Source organism: Procambarus clarkii, chromosome 42 (assembly GCF_040958095.1).
Source record: "Procambarus clarkii isolate CNS0578487 chromosome 42, FALCON_Pclarkii_2.0, whole genome shotgun sequence".
Lineage (NCBI taxonomy): Eukaryota > Metazoa > Arthropoda > Malacostraca > Decapoda > Cambaridae > Procambarus > Procambarus clarkii.
The window spans coordinates 35,859,545-35,883,117 of NC_091191.1; the positions used below are offsets into that span (position 1 = coordinate 35,859,545).

At 43.3% G+C, this 23,573-nt stretch overlaps 8 protein-coding genes across 8 annotated transcripts; 2 read left to right on the forward strand and 6 right to left on the reverse strand.

The window, feature by feature from the left end:
• Positions 1–611: 611 nt before the first annotated feature.
• Positions 612–1,564, reverse strand: LOC138373549 (antigen LPMC-61-like). Its single transcript, XM_069339767.1, has 2 exons — positions 1,412–1,564; positions 612–785 (listed from the first exon to the last, which is right to left on the reverse strand). The coding sequence occupies exons 1-2, from the start codon at positions 1,562–1,564 to the stop codon at positions 612–614; spliced, it is 327 nt and encodes a 108-aa protein (XP_069195868.1).
• A 231-nt stretch (positions 1,565–1,795) lies between these two features.
• On the reverse strand, positions 1,796–2,191 carry LOC138373550 (uncharacterized protein DDB_G0285291-like). Its single transcript, XM_069339768.1, has one exon. The coding sequence runs from the start codon at positions 2,189–2,191 to the stop codon at positions 1,796–1,798; it is 396 nt and encodes a 131-aa protein (XP_069195869.1).
• A 969-nt stretch (positions 2,192–3,160) lies between these two features.
• LOC138373551 (nuclear transcription factor Y subunit beta-like) lies at positions 3,161–4,290 on the reverse strand. Its single transcript, XM_069339769.1, has 3 exons — positions 4,198–4,290; positions 3,958–4,101; positions 3,161–3,391 (listed from the first exon to the last, which is right to left on the reverse strand). The coding sequence occupies exons 1-3, from the start codon at positions 4,288–4,290 to the stop codon at positions 3,161–3,163; spliced, it is 468 nt and encodes a 155-aa protein (XP_069195870.1).
• Positions 4,291–4,987: 697 nt separating this feature from the next.
• On the forward strand, positions 4,988–6,218 carry LOC138373552 (putative uncharacterized protein FLJ45035). Its single transcript, XM_069339770.1, has 2 exons — positions 4,988–5,435; positions 5,914–6,218. Exons 1-2 carry the CDS (start codon positions 4,988–4,990, stop codon positions 6,216–6,218), a joined length of 753 nt encoding a protein of 250 aa, XP_069195871.1.
• Positions 6,219–6,397: 179 nt separating this feature from the next.
• LOC138373554 (antigen LPMC-61-like) lies at positions 6,398–7,350 on the reverse strand. Its single transcript, XM_069339771.1, has 2 exons — positions 7,198–7,350; positions 6,398–6,571 (listed from the first exon to the last, which is right to left on the reverse strand). Exons 1-2 carry the CDS (start codon positions 7,348–7,350, stop codon positions 6,398–6,400), a joined length of 327 nt encoding a protein of 108 aa, XP_069195872.1.
• A 231-nt stretch (positions 7,351–7,581) lies between these two features.
• Positions 7,582–8,548, reverse strand: LOC138373555 (probable basic-leucine zipper transcription factor Q). Its single transcript, XM_069339772.1, has 2 exons — positions 8,417–8,548; positions 7,582–8,010 (listed from the first exon to the last, which is right to left on the reverse strand). Exons 1-2 carry the CDS (start codon positions 8,546–8,548, stop codon positions 7,582–7,584), a joined length of 561 nt encoding a protein of 186 aa, XP_069195873.1.
• A 39-nt stretch (positions 8,549–8,587) lies between these two features.
• LOC138373556 (antigen LPMC-61-like) lies at positions 8,588–9,717 on the reverse strand. Its single transcript, XM_069339773.1, has 2 exons — positions 9,625–9,717; positions 8,588–8,818 (listed from the first exon to the last, which is right to left on the reverse strand). Exons 1-2 carry the CDS (start codon positions 9,715–9,717, stop codon positions 8,588–8,590), a joined length of 324 nt encoding a protein of 107 aa, XP_069195874.1.
• Positions 9,718–10,414: 697 nt separating this feature from the next.
• LOC138373557 (putative uncharacterized protein FLJ45035) lies at positions 10,415–10,954 on the forward strand. Its single transcript, XM_069339775.1, has one exon. It carries the CDS (start codon positions 10,415–10,417, stop codon positions 10,952–10,954), a length of 540 nt encoding a protein of 179 aa, XP_069195876.1.
• The last annotated feature ends 12,619 nt before the right edge of the window (positions 10,955–23,573 follow it).

Consider the following 23,573-nt stretch of genomic DNA (forward strand, 5'->3'; position numbering starts at 1 on the left):
CATGCTGTTGTTATGTCTCCTCATACACCACCTGGTACTGGTATGTATCCTCTTACACCACCTGCTGTTGGTGTGTGTCCTCTAGTAAAACATGCTGTTGGTATGTGCCCTCGTACACCACCTGCAGCTGGTATGTGTCCTCTTGTACCACTCGTTGCTGGTATGTGTCGTCTTATACCACTTGCTGTTGGTATGTGTCCTTTTGAACCACCTGCTGCTGGTATGTGTCCTCTTACACCACCTGCTGCTGGCATGTGTCCTCTTACACCACCTGATGCTGATATGTCTCGTCTTGCACCACTTGCTGCTGCTATGTGTCCTCTTGTACCACCTGCTGCTGGTATGTTTCCTCTTTCACCACCTGCTGGTGGTATGTGTCCTCTTGTACCAATCTGCTGCAGGAATATGTACTCTTATACCACCTGCTGTTAGCATGTGTCCTCTTGTACCACATGCTGCTGGTATGTGTCCTCTTGTACCACATGCTGCTGGTATGTGTTCTCTTGTACCATCTGCTGCTGGTATGTGTCCTCTTGTACCACATGCTGCTGGTATGTGTACTCTTGTACCATCTGCTGCTGGTATGTGTCCTCTTGTTCCACTTGCTGCTGCTATGTGACCTCTTGAACCATCTGTTGCTGGTTTGTATCCTCTTGTACCACCTGCTGCTGGTATGAGTACTCTTGTACCATCTGCTGCTGGTATGTGTCCTCCTGTACCACCTGTTGCTGGTATGTGTCCTCTTGTATTACCTGCTGCTGGAATCTGTCCTCTTGTTCCACCTGCTGTTGGTATGTGTCCTCTTGTACCACTTGCTGCTGTTATGTGTCCTCTTGTATCACCTGCTGCTGGTATGTGTCCTCTTACACCTCCTGCTAGTGGTATGTGCCCTCTTGTACCAATCTGCTGCAGGAATATGTACTCTTATACCACCTGCTGTTAGCATGTGTCCTCTTGTACCACCTGCTGCTGGTATGTGTCCTCTTACACCTCCTGCTGGTGGTATGTGTCCTCTTGTACCAATCTGCTGCAGGAATATGTACTCTTATACCACCTGCTGTTAGCATGTGTCCTCTTGTACCACGTGCTGCTGGTATGTGTACTCTTTTGCCACCTGTTGCTGGTATGTGTCCTCTTGTACCACGTGCTACTGTTATGTTTCCTCTTGTACCACCTGCTGCTGGTATGTGTCCTCGTTCACCAACTGCTGCTGGTATGTGTCCTCTTACACCACCTACTGGTGGTATGTGTTTTCTTGTACCACCTGCTGGTGGTATGTGTCCTCTTTCACCACCTGTTGCTAGTATCTGTTCTCTTGAACCATCTGTTGCTGGTATGTGTCCTCTTGTACCACCTGCTGCTGGTGTGAGTCCTCTTGAACCATCTGTTGCTGGTATGTGTCCTCTTGTACCACCTGCTGCTGGTATGTGTCCTCTTGTACCACTTGCTGCTGGTATGTGTCCTCTTGAACCATCTGTTGCTGGTACGTGTCCTCTTCTACCACCTGCTGCTGGTAAGTGTACTCTTGTACCATCTGCTGCTGGTATGTGTCCTCTTGAACCATCTGTTTCTGGAATGTGCCCTCTTGTACCACCTGCTGCTAGTATGTGTCCTCCTGTACCACCTGCTGCTGGTATGTGTACTCTTCTACCATCTGCTGCTGGAATGTGTCCTCTTCTTCCACCTGTTGTTGGTATGTGTCCTCTTGTCCCATGTGCTGCTGTTATATGTCCTCTTGTTCCACCTGTTGTTGGTATGTGTCCTCTTGAACCACCTACTGCTGGTATGTGTCCTTTTACACCACCTGTTGCTGGTATGTGTCGTGTTGAACCATCTGTTGCTGGTATGTGTCCTCTTGTACCACCTGCTGGTATGTGTACTCCTGTACTATCTGCTGCTGGTATGTGTCCTCTGGTATCACCTGCTGCTGGTATGTGTCCTCTTGTACCATCTGCTGCTGGAATTTATCTTCTTGTTCCACTTGCTGCTGGTATGTGTCCTCTTTTAACCCTTGCTGCTGGTATGTGTACTCTTGTATCACCTGCTGCTGGTATGTGTATTCTTGTACCATCTGTTGTTTGTATGTGTCCTCTTGTACCACCTGTTGCTTGTATATGTAGTCTTGTACCACCTGTTGTTGGTATGTGTCCTCTTGTACCTCCTGTTGCTGGTATGTGTCCTCTTGATCCATCTGTTGTTGGTATATGTCCTCTTGCACCACGTGATGCTGATATGTGTACTCTTTGCAACCTGTTGCTGGTATGTGTCCTCTTGTACCACCTGCTGCTGGTATGTGTCCTCTTACACCACCTGCTGCTGGTATGTGTCCTCTTGTACCACCTGCTGCTAGTATGTGTCATCTTACACCACCTGCTGTTGGTATGTGTCCTCTTGTACGACCTGCTGCTGGTATGTGTCCTCTTGTACCACCTGCTGCTGATATAAGTAGTCTTACACCACCTGTTTCTGGTATGTGTCCACTTACAACACCAGCTGCTAGTATGTGTCGTCTTGAATCATCTGTTGCTAGTATGTGTCCTCTTGTACCACCTTCTGCTGATATAAGTAGTCTTACACCACCTGTTTCTGGTATGTGTCCACTTACACCACCAGCTGCTGGTATGTGTCCTCTTGAACCATCTGTTGCTGGTATGTGTCCTCTTGTACAACGTGCTGCTGGTATGTGTCCTCTTGTACCACCTGCTGCTGGTATGTGTCCTCTTACACCTCCTGCTGGTGGTATGTGTCCTCTTGTACCAATCTGCTGCATGAATATGTACTCTTATACCACCTGCTGTTAGCATGTGTCCTCTTGTACCACGTGCTGCTGGTATGTGTACTCTTTTGCCACCTGTTGCTGGTATGTATCCTCTTGTACCACGTGCTACTGGTATGTGTCCTCTTGTACCACCTGCTTCTGGTATGTGTACTCTTTTGCCACCTGTTGCTGGTATGTGTCCTCTTGTTCCACTTGCTGCTGCTATGTGACCTCTTGAACCATCTGTTGCTGGTTTGTATCCTCTTGTACCACCTGCTGCTGGTATGTGTACTCTTGTACCATCTGCTGCTGGTATGTGTCCTCTTGTACCACATGCTGCTGGTATGTGTACTCTTGTACCATCTGCTGCTGGTATGTGTCTTCTTGTTCCACTTGCTGCTGCTATGTGAACTCTTGAACCATCTGTTGCTGGTCTGTATCCTCTTGTACCACCTGCTGCTGGTATGAGTACTCTTGTACCATCTGCTGCTGGTATGTGTGCTGTACCACCTGCTGCTGGTATGTGTCCTCTTGTACCACCTGCTGCTGGTATCTGTCCTCTTGTTCCACCTGCTGTTGGTATGTGTCCTCTTGTATTACCTGCTGCTGGAATATGTCCTCTTGTTCCACCTGCTGTTGGTATGTGTCCTCTTGTACCACCTGCTGCTGTTATGTGTCCTCTTGTATCACCTGCTGCTGGTATGTGTCCTCTTACACCTCCTGCTGGTGGTATGTGTCCTCTTGTACCAATCTGCTGCAGGAATATGTACTCTTATACCACCTGTTGTTAGCATGTGTCCTCTTGTACCACCTGCTGCTGGTATGTGTCCTCTTACACCTCCTGCTGGTGGTATGTGTCCTCTTGTACCAATCTGCTGCAGGAATATGTACTCTTATACCACCTGCTGTTAGCATGTGTCCTCTTGTACCACGTGCTACTGGTATGTTTCCTCTTGTACCACCTGCTGCTGGTATGTGTCCTCGTTCACCAACTGCTGCTGGTATGTGTCCTCTTACACCACCTACTGCTGGTATGTGTCTTCTTACAGCACCTGCTGCTGGTATGTGTCGTCTTGAACCATCTGGTGCAAGTATGTGTTTTCTTTTACCACCTGCTGGTGGTATGTGTCCTCTTTCACTACCTGTTGCTAGTATCTGTTCTCTTGAACCATCTGTTGCTGGTATGTGTCCTCTTATACCACCTGCTGCTGGTGTGAGTCCTCTTGTACCACTTGCTGCTGGTATGTGTCCTCTTGAACCATCAGTTGCTGGTATGTGTCCTCTTCTACCACCTGCTGCTGGTAAGTGTACTCTTGTACCACTTGCTGCTGGTATGTGTCCTCCTACACCACCTGCTGTTGGTATGTGTCCTCTTGTACCACCTGCTGCTGGTATGTGTCCTCTTGTACCACTTGCTGCTGGTATGTGTCCTCCTGTACCACCTGCTGCTGGTATGTGTCCTCTTCTACCACCTGCTGCTGGTAAGTGTACTCTTGTACCATCTGCTGCTGGTATGTGTCCTCTTGAACCATCTGTTTCTGGTATGTGTCCTCTTGTACCACCTGCTGCTAGTATGTGTCCTCCTGTACCACCTGCTGCTGGTATGTGTACTCTTCTACCATCTGCTGCTGGAATGTGTCCTCTTCTTCCACCTGTTGTTGGTATGTGTCCTCTTGTACCATGTGCTGCTGTTAAATGTCCTCTTGTTCCACATGTTGTTGGTATGTGTCCTCTTGAACCACCTACTGCTGGTATGTGTCCTTTTACACTACCTGTTGCTGGTATGTGTCGTGTTGAACCATCTGTTGCTGGTATGTGTCCTCTTGTACCACCTGCTGGTATGTGTACTCTTGTTCCATCTGCTGCTGTTATGTGTCCTCTGGGTTCACCTGCTGCTGGTATGTGTCCTCTTGTACCATCTGCTGCTGGAATTTGTCTTCTTGTTCCACTTGCTGCTGGTATGTGTCCTCTTTTAACACCTGCTGCTGGTATGTGTACTCTTGTATCACCTGCTGCTGGTATGTGTATTCTTGTACCACCTGTTGTTTGTATGTGTCCTCTTTAACCATCTGTTGCTTGTATATGTAGTCTTGTACCACCTGCTGTTGGTATGTGTCCTCTTGTACCTCCTGTTGCTGGTATGTGTCCTCTTGATCCATCTGTTGTTGGTATATGTCCTCTTGCACCACGTGATGCTGATATGTGTACTCTTTGCAACCTGTTGCTGGTATGTGTCCTCTTGTACCACCTGCTGCTGGTATGTGTCCTCTTACACCACCTGCTGCTGGTATGTGTCCTCTTGTACCACCTGCTGCTAGTATGTGTCATCTTACACCACCTGCTGCTGGTATGTGTCCTCTTGTACGACCTGCTGCTGGTATGTGTCCTCTTGTACCACCTGCTGCTGATATAAGTAGTCTTACACCACCTGTTTCTGGTATGTGTCCACTTACACCACCAGCAGCTAGTATGTGTCGTCTTGAATCATCTGTTGCTAGTATGTGTCCTCTTGTACCACCTGCTGCTGATATAAGCAGTCTTACACCACCTGTTTCTGGTATGTGTCCACTTACACCACCAGCTGCTGGTATGTGTCCTCTTGAACCATCTGTTGCTGGTATGTGTTCTCTTGTACAACGTGCTGCTGGTATGTGTCCTCTTGTACCACCTGCTGCTGGTATGTGTCCTCTTACACCTCCTGCTGGTGGTATGTGTCCTCTTGTACCAATCTGCTGCAGGAATATGTACTCTTATACCACCTGCTGTTAGCATGTGTCCTCTTGTACCACGTGCGGCTGGTATGTGTACTCTTTTGCCACCTGTTGCTGGTATGTGTCCTCTTGTACCACGTGCTACTGGTATGTGTCCTCTTGTACCACCTGCTGCTGGTATGTGTCCTCGTTCACCAACTGCTGCTGGTATGTGTCCTCTTGTACCACCTGCTGCTGGTATGTGTCCTCTTGTACCACCTGTTGCTAATATGTGACCTCATGTACCACCTGCTGCTGGTATGTGTCCTCTAGTAAAACATGCTGTTGTTATGTCTCCTCATACACCACCTGGTACTGGTATGTATCCTCTTACACCACCTGCTGTTGGTGTGTGTCCTCTAGTAAAACATGCTGTTGGTATGTGCCCTCGTACACCTCCTGCAGCTGGTATGTGTCCTCTTGTACCACTCGTTGCTGGTATGTGTCGTCTTATACCACTTGCTGTTGGTATGTGTCCTTTTGAACCACCTGCTGCTGGTATGTGTCCTCTTACACCACCTGCTGCTGGCATGTGTCCTCTTACACCACCTGATGCTGATATGTCTCGTCTTGCACCACTTGCTGCTGCTATGTGTCCTCTTGTACCACCTGCTGCTGGTATGTTTCCTCTTTCACCACCTGCTGGTGGTATGTGTCCTCTTGTACCAATCTGCTGCAGGAATATGTACTCTTATACCACCTGCTGTTAGCATGTGTCCTCTTGTACCACATGCTGCTGGTATGTGTCCTCTTGTACCACATGCTGCTGGTATGTGTACTCTTGTACCATCTGCTGCTGGTATGTGTCCTCTTGTACCACATGCTGCTGGTATGTGTACTCTTGTACCATCTGCTGCTGGTATGTGTCCTCTTGTTCCACTTGCTGCTGCTATGTGACCTCTTGAACCATCTGTTGCTGGTTTGTATCCTCTTGTACCACCTGCTGCTGGTATGAGTACTCTTGTACCATCTGCTGCTGGTATGTGTCCTCCTGTACCACCTGTTGCTGGTATGTGTCCTCTTGTATTACCTGCTGCTGGAATCTGTCCTCTTGTTCCACCTGCTGTTGGTATGTGTCCTCTTGTACCACTTGCTGCTGTTATGTGTCCTCTTGTATCACCTGCTGCTGGTATGTGTCCTCTTACACCTCCTGCTAGTGGTATGTGCCCTCTTGTACCAATCTGCTGCAGGAATATGTACTCTTATACCACCTGCTGTTAGCATGTGTCCTCTTGTACCACCTGCTGCTGGTATGTGTCCTCTTACACCTCCTGCTGGTGGTATGTGTCCTCTTGTACCAATCTGCTGCAGGAATATGTACTCTTATACCACCTGCTGTTAGCATGTGTCCTCTTGTACCACGTGCTGCTGGTATGTGTACTCTTTTGCCACCTGTTGCTGGTATGTGTCCTCTTGTACCACGTGCTACTGGTATGTTTCCTCTTGTACCACCTGCTGCTGGTATGTGTCCTCGTTCACCAACTGCTGCTGGTATGTGTCCTCTTACACCACCTACTGCTGGTATGTGTTTTCTTGTACCACCTGCTGGTGGTATGTGTCCTCTTTCACCACCTGTTGCTAGTATCTGTTCTCTTGAACCATCTGTTGCTGGTATGTGTCCTCTTGTACCACCTGCTGCTGGTGTGAGTCCTCTTGAACCATCTGTTGCTGGTATGTGTCCTCTTGTACCACCTGCTGCTGGTATGTGTCCTCTTGTACCACTTGCTGCTGGTATGTGTCCTCTTGAACCATCTGTTGCTGGTACGTGTCCTCTTCTACCACCTGCTGCTGGTAAGTGTACTCTTGTACCATCTGCTGCTGGTATGTGTCCTCTTGAACCATCTGTTTCTGGAATGTGCCCTCTTGTACCACCTGCTGCTAGTATGTGTCCTCCTGTACCACCTGCTGCTGGTATGTGTACTCTTCTACCATCTGCTGCTGGAATGTGTCCTCTTCTTCCACCTGTTGTTGGTATGTGTCCTCTTGTCCCATGTGCTGCTGTTATATGTCCTCTTGTTCCACCTGTTGTTGGTATGTGTCCTCTTGAACCACCTACTGCTGGTATGTGTCCTTTTACACCACCTGTTGCTGGTATGTGTCGTGTTGAACCATCTGTTGCTGGTATGTGTCCTCTTGTACCACCTGCTGGTATGTGTACTCCTGTACTATCTGCTGCTGGTATGTGTCCTCTGGTATCACCTGCTGCTGGTATGTGTCCTCTTGTACCATCTGCTGCTGGAATTTATCTTCTTGTTCCACTTGCTGCTGGTATGTGTCCTCTTTTAACCCTTGCTGCTGGTATGTGTACTCTTGTATCACCTGCTGCTGGTATGTGTATTCTTGTACCATCTGTTGTTTGTATGTGTCCTCTTGTACCACCTGTTGCTTGTATATGTAGTCTTGTACCACCTGTTGTTGGTATGTGTCCTCTTGAACCATCTGTTGCTGGTATGTGTCCTCTTGTACAACGTGCTGCTGGTATGTGTCCTCTTGTACCACCTGCTGCTGGTATGTGTCCTCTTACACCTCCTGCTGGTGGTATGTGTCCTCTTGTACCAATCTGCTGCATGAATATGTACTCTTATACCACCTGCTGTTAGCATGTGTCCTCTTGTACCACGTGCTGCTGGTATGTGTACTCTTTTGCCACCTGTTGCTGGTATGTATCCTCTTGTACCACGTGCTACTGGTATGTGTCCTCTTGTACCACCTGCTTCTGGTATGTGTACTCTTTTGCCACCTGTTGCTGGTATGTGTCCTCTTGTTCCACTTGCTGCTGCTATGTGACCTCTTGAACCATCTGTTGCTGGTTTGTATCCTCTTGTACCACCTGCTGCTGGTATGTGTACTCTTGTACCATCTGCTGCTGGTATGTGTCCTCTTGTTCCACTTGCTGCTGCTATGTGACCTCTTGAACCATCTGTTGCTGGTTTGTATCCTCTTGTACCACCTGCTGCTGGTATGTGTAAACTTGTACCATCTGCTGCTGGTATGTGTCCTCTTGTACCACATGCTGCTGGTATGTGTACTCTTGTACCATCTGCTGCTGGTATGTGTCCTCTTGTTCCACTTGCTGCTGCTATGTGACCTCTTGAACCATCTGTTGCTGGTCTGTATCCTCTTGTACCACCTGCTGCTGGTATGAGTACTCTTGTACCATCTGCTGCTGGTATGTGTCCTGTACCACCTGCTGCTGGTATGTGTCCTCTTGTACCACCTGCTGCTGGTATCTGTCCTCTTGTTCCACCTGCTGTTGGTATGTGTCCTCTTGTATTACCTGCTGCTGGAATATGTCCTCTTGTTCCACCTGCTGTTGGTATGTGTCCTCTTGTACCACCTGCTGCTGTTATGTGTCCTCTTGTATCACCTGCTGCTGGTATGTGTCCTCTTACACCTCCTGCTGGTGGTATGTGTCCTCTTGTACCAATCTGCTGCAGGAATATGTACTCTTATACCACCTGTTGTTAGCATGTGTCCTCTTGTACCACCTGCTGCTGGTATGTGTCCTCTTACACCTCCTGCTGGTGGTATGTGTCCTCTTGTACCAATCTGCTGCAGGAATATGTACTCTTATACCACCTGCTGTTAGCATGTGTCCTCTTGTACCACGTGCTACTGGTATGTTTCCTCTTGTACCACCTGCTGCTGGTATGTGTCCTCGTTCACCAACTGCTGCTGGTATGTGTCCTCTTACACCACCTACTGCTGGTATGTGTCTTCTTACAGCACCTGCTGCTGGTATGTGTCGTCTTGAACCATCTGGTGCTAGTATGTGTTTTCTTTTACCACCTGCTGGTGGTATGTGTCCTCTTTCACTACCTGTTGCTAGTATCTGTTCTCTTGAACCATCTGTTGCTGGTATGTGTCCTCTTATACCACCTGCTGCTGGTGTGAGTCCTCTTGTACCATTTGCTGCTGGTATGTGTCCTCTTGAACCATCAGTTGCTGGTATGTGTCCTCTTCTACCACCTGCTGCTGGTAAGTGTACTCTTGTACCACTTGCTGCTGGTATGTGTCCTCCTACACCACCTGCTGTTGGTATGTGTCCTCTTGTACCACCTGCTGCTGGTATGTGTCCTCTTGTACCACTTGCTGCTGGTATGTGTCCTCCTGTACCACCTGCTGCTGGTATGTGTCCTCTTCTACCACCTGCTGCTGGTAAGTGAACTCTTGTACCATCTGCTGCTGGTATGTGTCCTCTTGAACCATCTGTTTCTGGTATGTGTCCTCTTGTACCACCTGCTGCTAGTATGTGTCCTCCTGTACCACCTGCTGCTGGTATGTGTACTCTTCTACCATCTGCTGCTGGAATGTGTCCTCTTCTTCCACCTGTTGTTGGTATGTGTCCTCTTGTACCATGTGCTGCTGTTAAATGTCCTCTTGTTCCACCTGTTGTTGGTATGTGTCCTCTTGAACCACCTACTGCTGGTATGTGTCCTTTTACACTACCTGTTGCTGGTATGTGTCGTGTTGAACCATCTGTTGCTGGTATGTGTCCTCTTGTACCACCTGCTGGTATGTGTACTCTTGTACCATCTGCTGCTGTTATGTGTCCTCTGGGTTCACCTGCTGCTGGTATGTGTCCTCTTGTACCATCTGCTGCTGGAATTTGTCTTCTTGTTCCTCTTGCTGCTGGTATGTGTCCTCTTTTAACACCTGCTGCTGGTATGTGTACTCTTGTATCACCTGCTGCTGGTATGTGTATTCTTGTACCACCTGTTGTTTGTATGTGTCCTCTTTAACCATCTGTTGCTTGTATATGTAGTCTTGTACCACCTGCTGTTGGTATGTGTCCTCTTGTACCTCCTGTTGCTGGTATGTGTCCTCTTGATCCATCTGTTGTTGGTATATGTCCTCTTGCACCACGTGATGCTGATATGTGTACTCTTTGCAACCTGTTGCTGGTATGTGTCCTCTTGTACCACCTGCTGCTGGTATGTGTCCTCTTACACCACCTGCTGCTGGTATGTGTCCTCTTGTACCACCTGCTGCTAGTATGTGTCATCTTACACCACCTGCTGCTGGTATGTGTCCTCTTGTACGACCTGCTGCTGGTATGTGTCCTCTTGTACCACCTGCTGCTGATATAAGTAGTCTTACACCACCTGTTTCTGGTATGTGTCCACTTACACCACCAGCAGCTAGTATGTGTCGTCTTGAATCATCTGTTGCTAGTATGTGTCCTCTTGTACCACCTGCTGCTGATATAAGCAGTCTTACACCACCTGTTTCTGGTATGTGTCCACTTACACCACCAGCTGCTGGTATGTGTCCTCTTGAACCATCTGTTGCTGGTATGTGTTCTCTTGTACAACGTGCTGCTGGTATGTGTCCTCTTGTACCACCTGCTGCTGGTATGTGTCCTCTTACACCTCCTGCTGGTGGTATGTGTCCTCTTGTACCAATCTGCTGCAGGAATATGTACTCTTATACCACCTGCTGTTAGCATGTGTCCTCTTGTACCACGTGCGGCTGGTATGTGTACTCTTTTGCCACCTGTTGCTGGTATGTGTCCTCTTGTACCACGTGCTACTGGTATGTGTCCTCTTGTACCACCTGCTGCTGGTATGTGTCCTCGTTCACCAACTGCTGCTGGTATGTGTCCTCTTACACCACCTACTGCTGGTATGTGTCTTCTTACAGCACCTGCTGCTGGTATGTGTCGTCTTGAACCATCTGGTGCTAATATTTGTTTTCTTTTACCGCCTGCTGGTGGTATGTGTCCTCTTTCACCACCTGTTGCTAGTATCTGTTCTCTTGAACCATCTGTTGCTGGTATGTGTCCTCTTGTACCACTTGCTGCTGGTATGTGTCCTCTTGAACCATCAGTTGCTGGTATGTGTCCTCTTCTACCACCTGCTGCTGGTAAGTGTACTCTTGTACCACTTGCTGCTGGTATGTGTCCTCCTACACCACCTGCTGTTGGTATGTGTCCTCTTGTACCACCTGCTGCTGGTATGTGTCCTCATGTACCACTTGCTGCTGGTATGTGTCCTCTTGAACCATCTGTTGCTGGTATGTGTCCTCTTCTACTACCTGCTGCTGGTAAGTGTACTCTTGTACCATCTGCTGCTGGTATGTGTCCTCTTGAACCATCTGTTTCTGGTATGTGTCCTCTTGTACCACCTGCTGCTAGTATGTGTCCTCCTGTACCACCTGCTGCTGGTATGTGTACTCTTCTACCATCTGCTGGTGGAATGTGTCCTCTTCTTCCACCTGTTGTTGGTATGTGTCCTCTTGTACCATGTGCTGCTGTTATATGTCCTCTTGTTCCACCTGTTGTTGGTATGTGTCCTCTTGAACCACCTACTGCTGGTGTGTGTCCTTTTACACCACCTGTTGCTGGTATGTGTCGTGTTGAACCATCTGTTGCTGGTATGTGTCCTCTTGTACCACCTGCTGGTATGTGTACTCTTGTACCATCTGCTGCTGGTATGTGTCCTCTGGTATCACCTGCTGCTGGTATGTGTACTCTTGTATCACCTGCTTTTGGTATGTGTATTCTTGTACCATCTGTTGTTTGTATGTGTCCTCCTGTACCACCTGTTGCTTGTATATGTAGTCTTGAACCACCTGCTGTTGGTATGTGTCCTCTTGTACCTCCTGTTGCTGGTATGTGTCCTCTTGATCCATCTGTTGTTGGTATATGTCCTCTTGCACCACGTGATGCTGATATGTGTACTCTTTGCAACCTGTTGCTGGTATGTGTCCTCTTGTACCACCTGCTGCTGGTATGTGTCCTCTTACACCACCTGCTGCTGGTATGTGTCCTCTTGTACCACTTGCTGCTAGTATGTGTCATCTTACTCCACCTGCTGCTGGTATGTGTCCTCTTGTACGACCTGCTGCTGGTATGTGTCCTCTTGTACGACCTGCTGTTGATATAAGTAGTCTTACACCACCTGTTTCTGGTATATGTCCACTTACACCACCAGCTGCTGGTATGTGTCCTCTTGAACCATCTGTTGCTGGTATGTGTCCTCCTGTACAACGTGCTGCTGGTATGTGTCCTCTTGTACCACCTGCTGCTGGTATGTGTCCTCTATCACCACCTGCTGTTGGTATGTGTCCTCTTATACCACCTGTTGTTGGTATGTGTCCTCTTGTACCATCTGCTGCTGTTGTGTGTCCTCTTGTTCCACTTACTGCTGATATGTGTCCTCTTGTACAACTTGCTGCTGGTATGTGTCCTCTTGTACCACCTGCTGCTGGTATGTGTCCTCTTACACCACCTGCTGCTGTTATGTGTCCTCTTACACCACCTGTTGTTGGTACGTGTCCTCTTGTACCACCTGATGCTGGTATGTGTCCTCTTGTACCACCTGCTGCTGGTATGTGTACTCTTGTACCATCTGCTGCTGTTATGTGTCCTCTTGTTCCACTGGCTGCTGGTATGTGTCCTCTTGAACCATCTGTTGCTGGTATGTGTCCTCTTGTACCACCTTCGGCTGGTGTGTGTCTTTCTACAAGACATGAGTAGTGTAATATGTGACTACGACCGTGCGCACCAGCTGCCCAGGTGGCACTCATGAGTGCCAGCTGGACAGGTGAGGCATGACGTCGTAGTCGCAGCGTGTCGCTCTAGTCACAGGGGGTTTTGGGGGGGATTTTCCCGGAAGTTTGGCGCGTTTCGGACGCGTATGAGCGTCCGGTGTTTGGGTATGTGGTCAGGAAAGAGGGAGACATGTTGTTGGGTGCCAGGTGGTGCTCGTCGTCGTAGTCGCAGCGCGTCGCTCTAGTCACAAAGGGTTTGGAGGGAATTTCCCGGATGTTATGACGCGTGGCATGCGGCCAGGCGTCACTTGAGAGAGTGTCATGTTGGGGTTGGAAGCTAAGTGGTTGGTATGCAGTCATGTAGGGAGGAAGAGGAGGAGTGTAGGTTATGTTGTGAAGGGAGGGGGGAGCCCCAATACCTGAGAGGATATCAATGACGTCCATTAGTTCTCCCCCAACATGGGCAGGAAGTGTTGAGGGGAGCGTGAGAGACCAGGGTCTTAAGATTGGAGGGGGAGAAGGAGGGGAAAGGGAGGTAACAGCTGGCAGTGGGTTTGTGTGTGAAAGTAGTCATTATTTTTTCTTAAAGAATGACGGTTTTATGTACCCTCCCTGCTTCCAGAGCGCTAAGGATATGTGGGCTATACCTACCACATAGCTATGAGGAGTGACACCACATGTCCACATGGGTTACCTCTTCAAAGGCTGAGGCCTAACTGTTGCGAATGTCATCATCAACCTCTAACATAGTCAGTCGGTCATGCCCCCCCCCCTCCATCCACATAGCAGGATATACCACATACCAACACCACCACCACCACACTGCTCGGAGTGACAGCAATACGGCATACCATACTCTCTCCTGACACAGCTCGCACGGCACATAGCAGTGAGTGTGACAATGATCTTTCTCAAAGGTGAGCCATGAGCGCAACATACAAATTCCAAAATGCAGTCCTGGGAGTTTGACACACATTGATTAACAAGCTATCTGATTATTTATACATCTCTCTCTACATTATATGCGGGTTACATAGTGTGTCAAGAACTCTCTCTCTCTGTCTCTCTGTCTCTCTCTCTCTCTGACTATCTGTCTCTCTGTCTCTCTGTCTCTCTGTCTCTCTCTGTCTCTCTGTCTCTCTGTCTCTCTCTCTCTCTCTCTGTCTCTCTGTCTCTCTCTGTCTCTCTGTCTCTCTGTCTCTCTCTGTCTCTCTGTCTGTCTCTGTCTCTCTGTCTCTCTCTGTCTCTCTGTCTCTCTGTCTCTCTCTCTCTCTCTCTCTCTGTCTCTCTCTGTCTCTCTCTGTCTCTCTGTCTCTCTCTGTCTCTCTGTCTCTCTCTGTCTCTCTGTCTCTCTCTGTCTCTCTGTCTCTCTGTCTGTCTCTCTCTCTCTCTCTGTCTATCTGTCTCTCTCTCTCTCTCTCTCTCTCTCTCTCTCTCTCTCTCTCTCTCTCTCTCTCTCTCTCTCTCTCTCTCTCTCTCTCTCTCTCTCTCTCTCTCTCTCTCTCTCTCTCTCTCTCTCACCCTCTCTAAAGTCCACCACACGGCACTTCACTTAGTAAACTCAGTCAAAGTCAGTAGGTTAGCGTTTACTAAAAGAGAGAAACATTTCATATCGTCACGAAGACGCGATCTCTACCTACAAATTTTTCGTGTTAACTGTGATCATTGAAATGTATGCATGTTTACTCAATCTCCATCACCTCTTCGTCCTACAGCCATTACTGTTGTGCGGAGCTAACTTGTCAAGGTCTCACCTTCGCGGCGGATTGCGGCGTAGTGAGATTGACAAGGTAAGGGGCCGGCCTTACCCTCCCCCCGTCCACCCCCACCAAACCCATACCCCTACCACCCCCTCCATGGCCAAACCATCACTGCTCCCTTCCCAGACCAAGTGTTCTGTGCTAAGCCTTAGTAACACCATTCTTTGCTCAAATAGCATTTTTTTTTTTAAGAATATCCAGTCATAAGCTGGTCTTCAATCTTATTATTATAACAAATCATAATTTGCTGTTCTCTCTCTCTCTCTCTCTCTCTCTCTCTCTCTCTCTCTCTCTCTCTCTCTCTCTCTCTCTCTCTGTCTCACTGTCTCTCTCTCTCTCTCTCTCTCTCTCTCTCTCTCTCTCTCTCTCTCTCTCTCTCTCTCTCTCTCTCTCTCTCTCTCTCTCTCTCTCTCTCTCTCTCGCTCTCTCTCCAGATCATTTAATAGTTGGGGAAAGTAACATCATTTCCTTTCTCCTGCTGCCGCTGTTCACGTACCTTTCTCCATTTCACTTAGACTGTCAGCGCATCAGAGGATGACCACTAATGTCAATTTTCGAGCCCCCCATCACTCTCACCCTTATAACCTTGTAAGGTAACTCGACCAATATGCTAACTTCGTTCTTTGCCCAATATCATTAATGTAACGTGGACAATATACCAACTTCGTTCTTTGCCCAAATAACATTTTAAGAGTAACGAGCAACATTCTGTCGATGTCTGAATATGGAAAACACAATCTTGCAAGCAAAGTATGCATATATGCGATAATATGGCAAAACACAATCTTCTTACTATTATTAAATTGACTTGTTCATTATCCCGAGTTCAACACACTCTCTCTGTCTCTCTGTCTCTCTCTGTCTCTCTATCTCTGTCTCTCTATCTCTGTCTGTCTCTCTCTCTCTCTCTCTCTCTCTCTTAAGACCTACATTATCCAATGTAAACAGTCCGGATGAGCTGGGTTAAGTCTGTTTTTCAGTTCTTATAACATTTGAAAATGTAAGCGTGGTTACTCATTCCGTCTCGGCGCATCTCGTTAGGGACTGACCTTGAGTCTTTCCATAGCGCGAGTTTTCACTCATCATCAACCATTAGCAATCGTTCGATCCAACAGGAAAAAAAAACAGAGACTAGTGATAGCATAATAGGTAAAAAAGTTGATCTTTCTCTTATTACGTTTATTCAATAACTGGTAGACATAACATAACTCGCATATTTATCTTGGTAAAACAAAACATAATAACTGTCAGACAGACAGACAGACAGACAGACAGACAGACAGACAGACATAACACTCAGCACAATGCGGACATATGGTGATAGCATAATAGGTGAAAAAAATAGTTGATTTCAATTCTTAGCTTGTTCTTCACATGTTCAGTGTTCATTCTTGTATTCCCTATGTTCCTTATCATGTCTTCATATTCTCTATAAGTTCATATTCCCTGCATGTTCACTCTATTCATCAACTTTTTCTTACATGTTTTCTGTGTTCACCGTATGTTCACTGTGTTCATTCCCCTACTTAACCTCAATTTTTTTTTATGTTCTTTGTTTCTTTAAACCAATTTGTTTCTTCCATTCACTAACTAGTTCTTTGTCAAATAATATTATACTGCAATACAGTTCCCTCAACAATTTTAGTCACCAAGTTTTATTTACAAAACTATGTCAAAGTAATTCTCGTCGTCAACTTAATAGTTCTACCAACCCCGTTCTTAAACAAATCTACACTTTATTCAGTTCCAAATTTACAAAGACAAACCTTTCTTGTAACTTCTTAACTAAAAATCTTTCGCCAATCAACTAAAAAATAGTCACTTTCCTCATTTCTCAACTAAACTTATTATCCAATCAACCAAAAAATAGTCAAAGGAATCTTTCCAACGCTGTTCATAACTAAACTTATTCCCTAGTCATCAGAAAAATAACCGTGTTCTTCATGTTTCATTGTCATTTCATAACTAAAATTATCCATCAATCAACAGAAAAAGTCATATTCATCATCATTGTTCCTAACTAAAATTATGTTTTGTCAAGTAAGAAAAAATAACCAAAGATATCTTTCATCGCTGTTCTTAACTGACATTATACTTTGGGAAGCACAAATAGTCTCCCTCGTCATGTTTTGTCTTTTTCCTTAACTACAAGTATTCATCAGTCAAATAAAAAATAGTTACTTCATCATGTTTCCCTGTCATTTCTTAACTGAAATATCACTTCTCTCATCTGAAATAGTCATGTGTAGCCTCTTTCCAACACTGTTCTTAACTAAAGTAGCCTTTCACTTTGCTAAAATAGTCATATTCATCATTGCTCCTAACTAAAATTATATGACGTTAAGTAAGAAATATAGTCAAAGACACTCTTCGAGACATCAAGGACTTACTCAAAGACATCAAAGTTGATCTGCAAGATATCTTCGAGACATCAAAGTTACTCTTCATTACATCAAAGACTCATTCAAATACTACTCATGTTCTCAGAAGTCATTCTCAAAGTCATCACCGATTTTCTCAGAGTCACCAAAGTTATTCTCTGAGTTAACAAAATACTACTTATGCTCTCAAAAGACATTCTCAAAGTCATCAAAGTTATTCAAAGAGCTAACAAAAGTTATTCTCGGAGTCACCTTTGTTCTTCAGAGAAACTTTCCAAAACATCTTTGTTCATCAAAGTTATTCTCGGAGTCATCAAAAGGTATTCTCTAACTTACTTTTGGTCATTAAAGTTAATTTCTATGTTATAAAAGTTTGTCTCAGAGACATCTAAAGTTAATCTTAGAGTTATCAAATGTATTCTCTAACTCACTTTTGTTCATCAAAGTTGGTCTCAGAGTTAACAAAGGTAATCTCTAACTCACTCTCGTTCATCAAAGTTGTTTCAAAGACATCAAAGTTATTCTAAGAGCTATCAAAAGTTATTCTCAGTCATGATATGTTATTCTCTAAGTAACCTTCCGTTCATCAAAGACATTCTCTAAGCTCTCAAAGTTATTCTCTAAGACAACAAAGTCATTCTCAGAGTCATCAAAAAGTTATTCTCAGACTCACCTTCGTTATTCAAGAAGCCTTCTGAGACATCCTCGTTCAACAAAACTGTCCTCAGAGCCATCAAAAAGTTAAATACAGTCATCAAAGTTATTCTCTAAGTATCTTTTCGTTCATCAGAGAAGCTTTCTAAGACATCTTTGTTCATCAAAGTTGTTCTCTAAGACATCAATGTTGTTCTCTAAGACATCAATGTTGTTCTCTAAATCATAAAAGTTAATCTCTAAGTCACCTTCGTTTACTAGAGAAACTTTCCAATCCATCTTCGTTGATCAAAGTTATTCTCAGAATCATCAAAGAGATCTCTAATTCCCCTTCGTTCACCAAAAAGTTGTTCTCTAAGACACCTTCGTTCATCAAAGAAACTCTCCTTCCATCATGTTATTCTTTAAGACATCTTCAGTCATAAAATTTCTCTCCAAAATGTAACTAGTTCAGCTTTTCATACCAAACCTGCACTTCTGTTAAAATATATTTTCTTAGTCACTTTACCCTAAAACTGTTCTCAGAACTACACTGCCCAAATCCTACGTAACCTATCCTCTCCACCCAATGTTACTTAGTTAACGTAACCTTCCTAAACCTAACTTTACCTATCCTAACTTAACTTACCTTACCTTTACCTATCGTACCTAACTTAACCTGCAAAACCTAACTTTACCTATCCTAACATGACTTGCCTTACATTACCTATCTTACTTAACTTAACCTGCACAACCTAACTTACATAACTTATCTTACCTATCCTAACGTAACCTAACTTGCTTTACCTAACTTAATCTTACATTCCCAAACTGATGTATCCTAACTTATCTAGTCCAACCAGACATGATCTAACTTACATAATTATTCCTGCTTGTCTTTTGTGTTTCGTCAATCATTGTCTCATATTCATTACTCATTTCAAGGGTTAATTTCTCAAATGGACATTTTTGCATTTCAAGTGTTATTTATTTAAGATTGTGTGTTTAACCATTTCAAAGGATTTTTGTTATATATGGGAATTTACTCGTTTCAAGGGCAAATTTCTCAAAAGGTCATTTTTGCAGATCAAGGGTTATTTGTTAAAGCTCATCAAGTTGCTCATAAGTTGTATTTATTATGTTTGTTATTATTTATTCTTATTCCCCATCCCCTTAACCTATCCTCTTGTAATCTTAGTGTATTTAGTAGGTTCTATCATATGTTCTTATTCCCCAACCCTTTAACCTAACCTTTCAGATGTAGTTTATTGTGTTTTTTGACGTATTTGTTGAATATATTATCCTTTTCATAACCTTTCAGATGTAGTTTTGTTTCTCCTTTTTGTATATTTTTACCCAAACCCACCATCCCACTTAACCTTCTTTCCTTCTTTTACTTTGTTTTCACATATAAGTTCATTCTTTATCTTAGTAATAATAAAATTACAATAGTAAAGAATCAGATCTACTAAGACTTGAAATTGAGAAAAACAAGAGAGCAAGTGAGTGAGAGCATGAAACGAGGAGAAAAGAGTAAGAGAGAGGGGGGAGGAAGAGAGAGAATAAGGGAGAGAGATAGAAAAGGAGGGTTAGAAGGAGTAGGAGAAACAAAGTAAAAGAAGGAAAGAAGGTTAAGTGTGATGGTGGGTTTGGGTAAAAATATACAAAAAGGAGAAACAAAACTACATCTGAAAGGTTATGAAAAGGATAATATATTCAACAAATACGTCAAAAAACACAATAAACTACATCTGAAAGGTTAGGTTAAAGGGTTGGGGAATAAGAACATATGATAGAACCCACTAAATACACTAAGATTACAAGAGGATAGGTTAAGGGGATGGGGAATAAGAATAAATAATAACACATAATAAATACAACTTATGAGCAACTTGATGAGCTTTAACAAATAACCCTTGATCTGCAAAAATGACCATTTGAGAAATTTGCCCTTGAAACGAGTAAATTCCCATATATAACAAAAATCCTTTGAAATGGTTAAACACTCAATCTTAAACAAATAACACTTGAAATGCAAAAATGTCCATTTGAGAAATTAACCCTTGAAATGAGTAATGAATATGAGACAATGATTGACGAAACACAAAAGACAAGCAGGAATAATTATGTAAGTTAGATCATGTCTGGTTGGACTAGATAAGTTAGGATACATCAGTTTGGGAATGTAAGATTAAGTTAGGTAAAGCAAGTTAGGTTACGTTAGGATAGGTAAGATAAGTTATATAAGTTAGGTAAGGTAAGTTAGGTTAAGCAGGTTAAGTTAAATTAGGTAATGTAGGTAAGTTAGGTAAGATAGGTAAAGTTAGGAAAGGTAGGTAAGGTAAGGTAACATAGGTAAAGTTAGGTTAGGTTAGGTTAGGTAAGATAGGTAAGGTAGGTAAGGTAACATAGGTAAAGTTAGGTTATGCAGGTTAAGTTAGGTAAGATAGGTAAAGTCAGGTAAGATAGGTAAGGTATGGTAAGGTAATATAGGTAAAGTTAGGTAAGATAGGTTAAGCAGGTTAAGTTAAGTAAGATAGGCAATGTAAGGTAAGTCATGTTAGGATAGGTAAAGTTAGGTTATGCAGGTTAAGTTAGGTACGATAGGTAAAGGTAAGGTAAGTTAAGTTAGGATAGGTAAAGTTAGGTTTAGGAAGGTTACGTTAACTAAGTAACATTGGGTGGAGAGGATAGGTTACGTAGGATTTGGGCAGTGTAGTTCTGAGAACAGTTTTAGGGTAAAGTGACTAAGAAAATATATTTTAACAGAAGTGCAGGTTTGGTATGAAAAGCTGAACTAGTTACATTTTGGAGAGAAATTTTATGACTGAAGATGTCTTAAAGAATAACATGATGGAAGGAGAGTTTCTTTGATGAACGAAGGTGTCTTAGAGAACAACTTTTTGGTGAACGAAGGGGAATTAGAGATCTCTTTGATGATTCTGAGAATAACTTTGATCAACGAAGATGGATTGGAAAGTTTCTCTAGTAAACGAAGGTGACTTAGAGATTAACTTTTATGATTTAGAGAACAACATTGATGTCTTAGAGAACAACTTTGATGAACAAAGATGTCTTAGAAAGCTTCTCTGATGAACGAAAAGATACTTAGAGAATAACTTTGATGACTGTATTTAACTTTTTGATGGCTCTGAGGACAGTTTTGTTGAACGAGGATGTCTCAGAAGGCTTCTTGAATAACGAAGGTGAGTCTGAGAATAACTTTTTGATGACTCTGAGAATGACTTTGTTGTCTTAGAGAATAACTTTGAGAGCTTAGAGAATGTCTTTGATGAACGGAAGGTTACTTAGAGAATAACATATCATGACTGAGAATAACTTTTGATAGCTCTTAGAATAACTTTGATGTCTTTGAAACAACTTTGATGAACGAGAGTGAGTTAGAGATTACCTTTGTTAACTCTGAGATCAACTTTGATGAACAAAAGTGAGTTAGAGAATACATTTGATAACTCTAAGATTAACTTTAGATGTCTCTGAGACAAACTTTTATAACATAGAAATTACCTTTAATGACCAAAAGTGAGTTAGAGAATACATTTTGATGACTCCAAGAATAACTTTGATGAACAAAGATGTTTTGATAAGTTTCTCTGAAGAATGAAGGTGACTCCGAGAATAACTTTTGTTAGCTCTTTGAATAACTTTGATGACTTTGAGAATGTCTTTTGAGAACATGAGTAGTATTTTGTTAACTCAGAGAATAACTTTGGTTACTCTGAGAAAATCGGTGATGACTTTGAGAATGACTTCTGAGAACATGAGTAGTATTTGAATGAGTCTTTGATGTAATGAAGAGTAACTTTGATGTCTCGAAGATATCTTGCAGATCAACTTTGATGTCTTTGAGTAAGTCCTTGATGTCTCGAAGAGTGTCTTTGACTATATTTCTTACTTAACGTCATATAATTTTAGTTAGGAGCAATGATGAATATGACTATTTTAGCAAAGTGAAAGGCTACTTTAGTTAAGAACAGTGTTGGAAAGAGGCTACACATGACTATTTCAGATGAGAGAAGTGATATTTCAGTTAAGAAATGACAGGGAAACATGATGAAGTAACTATTTTTTATTTGACTGATGAATACTTGTAGTTAAGGAAAAAGACAAAACATGACGAGGGAGACTATTTTGTGCTCCCCAAAGTATAATGTCAGTTAAGAACAGCGATGAAAGATATCTTTGGTTATTTTTTCTTACTTGACAAAACATAATTTTAGTTAGGAACAATGATGATGAATATGACTTTTTCTGTTGATTGATGGATAATTTTAGTTATGAAATGACAATGAAACATGAAGAACACAGTTATTTTTCTGATGACTAGGGAATAAGTTTAGTTATGAACAGCGTTGGAAAGATTCCTTTGACTATTTTTTGGTTGATTGGATAATAAGTTTAGTTGAGAAATGAGGAAAGTGACTATGTTTTAGTTGATTGGCGAAAGATTTTTAGTTAAGAAGTTACAAGAAAGGTTTGTCTTTGTAAATTTGGAACTGAATAAAGTGTAGATTTGTTTAAGAACGGGGTTGGTAGAACTATTAAGTTGACGACGAGAATTACTTTGACATAGTTTTGTAAATAAAACTTGGTGACTAAAATTGTTGAGGGAACTGTATTGCAGTATAATATTATTTGACAAAGAACTAGTTAGTGAATGGAAGAAACAAATTGGTTTAAAGAAACAAAGAACATAAAAAAAATTGAGGTTAAGTAGGGGAATGAACACAGTGAACATACGGTGAACACAGAAAACATGTAAGAAAAAGTTGATGAATAGAGTGAACATGCAGGGAATATGAACTTATAGAGAATATGAAGACATGATAAGGAACATAGGGAATACAAGAATGAACACTGAACATGTGAAGAACAAGCTAAGAATTGAAATCAACTATTTTTTTCACCTATTATGCTATCACCATATGTCCGCATTGTGCTGAGTGTTATGTCTGTCTGTCTGTCTGTCTGTCTGACAGTTATTATGTTTTGTTTTACCAAGATAAATATGCAAGTTATCTTATGTCTACCAGTTATTAAATAAACGTAATAAGAGAAAGATCAACTTTTTCACCTATTATGCTATCACTAGTCTCTGTTTTTTTTTCTGTTGGATCGAACGATTGCTAATGGTTGATGATGAGTGAAAACTCGAGCTATGGAAAGACTCAAGGTCAGTCCCTAACGAGATGCGCCGAGACGGAATGAGTAACCACGCTTACATTTTCAAATGTTATAAGAACTGAAAAACAGACTTAACCCAGCTCATCCGGACTGTTTACATTGAATAATGTAGGTCTTAAGAGAGAGAGAGAGAGAGAGACAGAGAGAGAGAGAGAGACAGAGACAGAGATAGAGAGACAGAGAGATAGAGAGACAGAGTGACAGAGAGAGACAGAGAGACAGAGAGACAGAGAGAGTGTGTTGAACTCGGGATAATGAACAAGTCAATTTAATAATAGTAAGATTGTGTTTTTCCATATTATCGCATATATGCATACTTTGCTTGCAAGATTGTGTTTTCCATATTCAGACATCGACAGAATGTTGCTCGTTACTCTTAAAATGTTATTTGGGCAAAGAACGAAGTTGGTATATTGTCCACGTTACATTAATGATATTGGGCAAAGAACGAAGTTAGCATATTGGTCGTGTTACCCTACAAGGTTATAAGGGTGAGAGTGATGGGGGGGCTCGAAAATTGACATTAGTGGTCATCCTCTGATGCGCTGACAGTCTAAGTGAAATGGAGAAAGATACGTGAACAGCGGCATTA